The sequence below is a fragment of the Vulpes lagopus genome, chromosome X (assembly GCF_018345385.1).
Source record: "Vulpes lagopus strain Blue_001 chromosome X, ASM1834538v1, whole genome shotgun sequence".
NCBI classification, from domain to species: Eukaryota; Metazoa; Chordata; class Mammalia; order Carnivora; family Canidae; genus Vulpes; species Vulpes lagopus.
In genome coordinates, this window is record NC_054848.1 from 17709577 (window position 1) to 17717008 (window position 7432).

General features: G+C 38.1%; 1 protein-coding gene across 2 annotated transcripts in view; it reads left to right on the forward strand.

Annotated features, from left to right (window-relative positions):
* Positions 1-4444, forward strand: part of MBTPS2 (membrane bound transcription factor peptidase, site 2) — a 40326-nt gene extending 35882 nt beyond the window's left edge. For both annotated transcript variants that reach the window (XM_041741792.1, XM_041741793.1), the window contains one exon: positions 1547-4444. In XM_041741792.1, the coding sequence (XP_041597726.1) occupies positions 1547-1769 (223 nt within the window). In that variant the 3' untranslated portion in view covers positions 1770-4444. The remainder of the gene's footprint in view (positions 1-1546) is intronic.
* Positions 4445-7432: the final 2988 nt, after the last annotated feature.

Genomic DNA, 7432 nt, shown 5'->3' on the forward strand with positions numbered 1-7432 from the left:
ATCATGCCCCTGGGTGAAGGTAGCGCTAAACCGCTGAGCCACCCAGGCTGCCCTAAAATTCACCATTATGAAGAATTTGAACAAACTGAACAGTTTGCAAGGGTTCTTTATTTTTGTCACTTTTTTTTTTCTTTTTTACTTTCTAGATTTTAAATTACTAAGTTTGGTTCTTTTTTTCATTGCAGTATAGTTAATTTTACAGTGTTACATTGGTTTCAGGTGCACAATACATATTTTTGATACTTTTAATCATTTTCATTTCCTTCCTCAATAATTTGCAAAAATTGAAAGAGAAAACAAATGAGCAGTTACTGAAAAATATGTACAATCAAGATTGTACCATGTAGAGCAGCCTGGGTGGCTCAGCAGTTTAGCGTTGCCTTCAGCCCAGGATGTGATCCTGGAGACCTGGGATCGAGTCCCATGTTGAGCTTCCTGCGTGGAGCCTGCTTCTCCCTCTGCCTGTGTCTCTGCCTCTCTCTCTCTCTCTCTCTCTTTCTCTGTGTGTGTCTCTCATGAATAAATAAATAAAATCTTAAAAAAAGATGGTACCATGTAGATTGCAACTTTGTCTCAGATTTGTGATATACATAAGCTTATAGATGATAAAATAGTTATGCTATAGTTATATTTATGCTATAGCCTTATAGATAATAGTAAAATAGTGTTGAAGGGGCCAAGATCTTTGTTTCCTAAGTTAATACTTTGTAAGGATCAAAAAGTAATTTTCCCTTATTTCTAATTGCTTCCACATTCCTTTCCCTCATTGTGTCATTAAAGGATTACAAAGACTCGGGCTTCCTCTGAGTTTGTTATAGATTGCTTTAGTTTACAAATGATTGGCCTTTATTTTTCTAGTCAAAGTTTTTGAGCTTTGAGATAATATAAACAATTTGTTTGAAATAGTAGAGATCTGGAGTGCCTGGGTGGCTCAGTCTTTTGAGCAGCCAGCTCTTGGTTTCGGCTAAGGTAATGGTCTCAGGGCCCTGGGGTCAAGCCCCCCATGGGGCTTCTTGCTCAGCAGGGAGTCTGCTTCAGGATTATCTCTCGCCCTCTGCCCCTACCCATGTTCACCCACACACTTGCTCTCTCTCTTTCTCTCTCTCTGTCTCTCTCAAATACATCTTTTAAAAAGTAAATAAATAGGGATCCCTGGGTGGCGCAGTGGTTTGGTGCTTGCCTTTGGCCCAGGGCGCGATCCTGGAGACCCGGGATCGAATCCCACATCAGGCTCCCGGTGCATGGAGCCTGCTTCTCCCTCTGCCTATGTCTCTGCCTCTCTCTCTCTCTCTCTGTGACTATCATAAATAAATAAAAATTAAAAATAAAAAATTTTTTTAAATAAAATTAAAAAAATAAAAAATAAATAAATAAACGCTAGAAATCTAAGAAGGAATATCCTATGCTAGTGGGCAGAAGTTTAAAGAAAAGAGGGAAGTCAACTGTAATCTCAAATGCAGTTCTAGTAAAATATCTTCTTTTGACTACTAGATAATGTGGTTTCCACTCAGATCTTACAATCAGCTCCTTAACTCATTTTAACCAGGTACCTGATCTCCCTCTCAGGAGCTCTGGCTATTGTCAATGCAGTGCCCTGTTTTGCTTTGGATGGTCAGTGGATTTTAAACTCTTTCCTAGATGCTACCCTTACCTCAGTGATTGGAGACAGTGATATCAAAGATCTGATAGGATTTTTCATCTTGCTTGGAGGCAGTGTACTCTTGGCTGCCAATGTGACCCTGGGACTCTGGATGGTTACGGCACGGTAATATTTGCACTCATCTGGCAGAATGATACTTTATATGAAATAGAAAGCGTTTCCTTACAATTATGTTTTAACCAACAACTTTAAGCTCCTCCTGTATCAGAATATCCGAACTCTGGGATGAGGGATAAAAAGAAGAAATGAAAGGCATGGTCCTGACTACATTCTACTTTTAAAGACTGAACTTAATAAACTTCGGATGCTTGCAGAACAATTTCTAAACAAGTGAAAATTCACATAAAAGCATTTTGTGTGACTCCTATCATATTGCGGTAGTGTAAAGGAGGACAAAATTGAGTAGAATTAATCAAGGAAAACTTTTTTAAAAAGCATCATTAATCCAGATTTGAAGAAGACCAGATTCTGGCCAAGAGGAAGGGTGAGCATTTTCTTGGCCTATATCTCTTATCCTTTGTCTTACTTTGAAAAGTATCTTAAGATTTATTGGTATATTATTTTGTACTCTGACAACTGAGGTCTAATTACAATTAATAAAATTCTATGAAAGAATCTGCTGACATGAAAGGGAAAATCTTTGTCAAATGATACCAAATAAGTGACCCAAGTAGGAAGTAGGGCATACAGTGACCCATGCTTTGCCCCACAAGAATTGCCTCTTTGATAAGGTGTCTCTGTAGTCTCATATGGCAGCACTAGCCAGCCTTGACATTCAGAGTGAGCTGCAAAAAGTATCTTCCACTTGCAGCACGTGAGCTGACAAAGTTAAAGTTGAATGTCGGAACTGAGCCTGGTCTTCTAACAGATCATGAGACAGATCTGCTGCAGTCCTGGGTCTCATTCTATACAAAGCTTTGAAGCTCAAAACTTTTCCAGGGTAGACATTTTCTCTTGTGCTGCTGGGGTTATCTGGGGCCTAAGTCCTGGGTTCCTATCTTCAAGGAGCTTAGGCTCTTAACCATAGTCTGTCCTCACCAGCAGCTTCCATGTTTCTCTGTGTTGGGTAATTAAACAGTCAGTCCTTGCTTTCCATCTTTCTCCTAAGCTACCTCGATGGGTCCACAGAAGACTTGGTAGTACAGTGAGAATGGCTGCATGTGAGTACAGATGTGAATTTGCCAGAGCCTGGGAACTGACTCTTAAGCCCAAAAGAGCCCTAACTAATTCCAGGCCTTTTGGACTGGAGATACAGCCCTGGAAGATCCAGGAAGTCAACAGGCCACTGTGAAATTATTGGTCTTCCAAGCGTCTAAGCATGCTATTTTTGATGAAGAATATGTGCTTCCCTCATAAACTCAACATTAACAGCCATGTACCCAACTTTTTCACTAAGTGAGTCATTCCATGGAGTTCACCTTTTTCTGATTGTTGAGCTGCTTTTCAGGCACTAAAAGTTTTTAATCATTTTAAACAAATTCTTTATAGACTGTATTGCAAGTTTGCCTGCCTTCTTAAATAGAAATTATTTCTTGAATATAATGTTGATATTTTATTAATGAGTTGAGGTCATCATTACCACTACTAAAACTGTACAAGTTATTTATTTATCCCAGAAAAAAGGTGGCTGTCGTATTCTTAGGTAGATAGTCATTCAAGATCAAATTCTATTAGCAGAGAGCCCAGATCAGCTTAGGTAGTAGAGCTTAGGGAATGCCATGAAATACTTGCATAATTAATTTGATTACATGAACCAAGCAGTTTACTAGTGAACATGTTGTATATATGCAGGTCAATTTTTTAACAGAGAAAAAAATTTAAGAGAGAAAATTCTAACCAATAACTTCCTTATTTTTTCTGGGGGGGGAACAACAACAACCACCAGACACCTCATTTTCTTGTAGCATATGAACATCTTGGTCTGTTGCTCCATAGGGTCAGGATTTAGGAACCACTCTTATTAGGATATTGAGCAGGTCATTCACATTTGTATAGAGATGGCCTCATTGTATAAGAAAGGAAATGTTATCTGTTGTCTCTTCAGCTTTATTGTGGGCACTTCTAGAGCAAGGGCCAAGCCATACTCATCTTTGCATCCATGGCACAGTGCATGAGACATCATAAATACTTAATAAATATGGTTGAATGGATGATGAATACTGTTATTTATGGATTAGAAAAGCATGTTTCTATTTAAGCTATCAATAGTATTATTGAATATTTACTATAAATATATGTTAACAAAAAATAACTTGAAAGGTCTTTGTGTCCCTGGTATATTATCATCTTTATGAAAATAATCCATTTGGGTTTCTGTAAAGCAATTAGAAAAAAGGAATTACTTTGAGAATTTGAAGATGTTCTTTCTGTGTTGACATGTTGTTCAACAGTACAACTTCATTTTTAGTGTTCCTACTCTACATTGTTTACATTTTCAAAGGTTTTTTAAATCACCTATAATGTGTAAAGAACATATATATTCTTTTCATCTCCGTTTGAAAAGACATGCAGTTAAACTTGACCTTTTGATAATTGCTCTTATAGGGTCATTGTCATCTATGCTAACAGCAAATTTTAAACAAGCACTTCATGGATACATGGCTCTTGGTCATCAGTTTGTACTATGGTATTTATTGAATGTCCACATACTAATTAATGGTGCACAGGTATTTTTTTCCTACAGATCTTTCGACTGTGCTGTAATTCATTCTTAGTATTTAACTTGAAGATACCATAGTTGCTGGCATTTGATGTTTAGCAATAAAAGAATAAATGTGTACCAGCACTCTATGTTTTATCATATCAGTGTGTTGTCTTTTTAAAAAAATGTATTATTTTCTATCAAAATTATTCCCTTCACATACATTACGATCTTTGTTGTTTTTAAATTCCTGTTTCTAAGAGCAACCTTCAGTTTTCAACCCAAGCAATCTGTATATGAAAGTTGTCGCAGGCCACAGAAAGAAGTCTTTTTAAAATGAGATTCCTGTGCTCTCACTACTGTTTCAGAAATGGCCTGTTTATGGATGAAGAAAGAGGACTATCACATTTCCTTTTAATAGTGTCTGACAGAAGTGTTCCCTGAGTCTGTTTCTTAGGAATTCATGGAAAAGTATTTCAATTATCACATTCAGTTCGTCTTGACCTTTTGCTCTAGCACTTCCTCCCTTGTCCATAGAGCCAGCTTCAATCTCTCTCTCTCTCTCTCTCTCTCTCCCTCTCTCTCTCTCTCTCTCTCTCTCTCTCTCTCTCTCCCCCTCCCTCCCTCTCTCTCTTTCTGTCTCTACTCCCTCCACCACCACCCCCCCACAGGCACATATTCTCTTTCTAGTTTACCTAAAATGCCAGATAAAATAGGCTGGAAGTTTAGCCCAAATCCTAAGTGGCTAGCATCATTCCATTCCTTTTTGCCTCTGATCCCATTCTACTATAGTTAAGAGCCACAAGACTAGGTTACTAATTATCTAAACCACTTTTTTTAGCAGCTTGAGATATAATTAAATACCATAAAATTCACCTGTTTAATGTATACAGTTAACTGTAAACTATTTTTCTTTTAATGACTCTTCAAATGAAAGTATACATAGGCTTTAGTATAATCTAACCTTTTAAGCAAATGAACATGTGAAAGAAGACTGGGAGAAAAATGTTTTATTTATTTCACAACTTTTTAAAACTCTGAAGTGGTTTTCAGTGCTGGAATAGAGTTAAATAACAAATCTTTTTTAAGGTAAGATTTAAGAGGAGTGCCTGGCTGGCTCAGTTGGTAGAGCATGTAACTCTTGATCTCAGGGCTGTGAGTTCAAGTCCCATGTTGGGTGTAGAGATTACTTAAAAATAAAATCTTTGGGCACCTGAGTGGCTCAGTCAGTTAAGCATCTGCCTTTGGGTCAGGTCATTATCTCGGGGTCCTGAGATCAAGCCCCACACCGGACTCCCTGTTCTGCAGGGAGTCTGCTTCTCCCTCTCCCTTTGACCCTTCTCCCTGCTTGTGCTAGTGTTCTCTCTCTCCCTCCCTCCCTCCCTCTCTCTCTCTCTCTCTCTCTCTCAAATGAATGGATAGAATCTTTATAAATAACGTAAAAAATAAAATCTTAAAAAAAATGGTAAAGCATGTGAGGGCACCTGGGTGGCTCAGTCGGTGAAGCATCCTACTCTTGATTTCAACTAAGGTCATGACCTCAAGTTTGTGAGATTGAGCCCTGTGTCAAGCTCTGCACTGGGTGTGGAGCTTACTAAGATTCTCTTTCCCTCTCCATCTCCCTCTCCCTGTTCCCCTACCCCCAAAAAAAGATAAAGCAGGTGGATATATTTTCTTTGAGACAATACGCCTTTCTGATCAGTGTATTTGCAAGCTACTCTTGCTGTTTTGGCCATGCTATTTGAATAATCCATTGTATATTTTATCAGACCATGGTAAATGAATTCATTGAAAGGAAAGCCTCTCTTTAAAAACCTAATGCCACAATAGATTATACTCAAGATGGAGGTAGGAAAAAAATGGCTAAAGGAAGTTGCAATTCTAATTACCAAGCAGGTTATATTGTCTAGCTTAACTTCCCAATGAAGAAAGACAAAAACATCCTGATATCTTAGTTTTATTTAGCTAAAGACTGATAAATATTCAATAATTGTCCCTTCTTATTAACTGACCATTTCTCAAATTTTTCTTTTGATGTGTTCCTGACACTTTAGGGGAGGGAAAAACCCAGAAAGATCTAAGAATAGAGCCCTGTAATTGGCTGTCCATCCTACAAAATTGAAATTTGCTTTACCTTAGATTTATATAAATTTTGCACTCAATCAAGTATCAGAAAGCCAGTTCCCTTAAATATGAAACTCTAAACTGTAAAAGAATTAGATGCTAAGAATATTAATATTTTTTTCATGTCTAAAACACATTGGTAGAAAGTTTATAACAGCTGGTCTGTAGACTAGTTGACAGTCTAGATGGTGTTTTTGTCTATTTCTAGTGAAATGAGAAAAATATATTGTATCTAATTACAAAATAAGGAAAACGTATTTGTGTTGTTTAAGGTGCCTGCTGCCCCTTATCAAGGAGCTCTCCTTTATTTGGATTATCGAAACACATACTTAAATTCACTTAGCACTTCTAGATTTCTCTACAGAATGTCTCTCTGTAATTGACACTCATCAGCAAGGCATGAGGGTTCCATGTTTCCCATGCCCTTTCCTCCACCTGAATTGTCTTTCATGTTCTCACAAATGTGTTGGTTGCAAAATGGCATTTCTTTTTAATTTGCATTTCTCAGATTAATAAGGTTGTGCATCCGTATACTTGTTTAGCCATTTAGATTTTTCATTTTGCCAATTGCTTATTGACATCTTTTGCCTATTGTCCATTGAGTTTACTAAATTTTTCTTATTGAGCCATAAGAATTTTTTTGTGTATTCTAGATTGAGTCAACAAACTGCAGCCTGCAAGCCAAATCCTGCTCAGCACCTATTTTTGTAAAAAAAGGTTGTCTTAGAACACAGCCACATTCAAGGGTGCCTGGGTGGCTCAGTCGGTTGAGCCTCTGACTCTTGACTTCAGCTCAGCTCGTCATCTTGGGACCTTGGGATCAAACCCCTCTTCTGGCTCTGCACTCAGTGGGGAGTCAGTCGGCTGGAGATTGTCTCTCCCTCTGCCCCTCCCCCTGCTCTCTCTCTCTCTCTCTGAAATAAATCAATATTTAAAAAAAAAAACTACAGGGCAGCCCCGGTGGCTCAGCAGTTTAGTGCCACCTTCAGCCCGGGGCGTGATCCTGG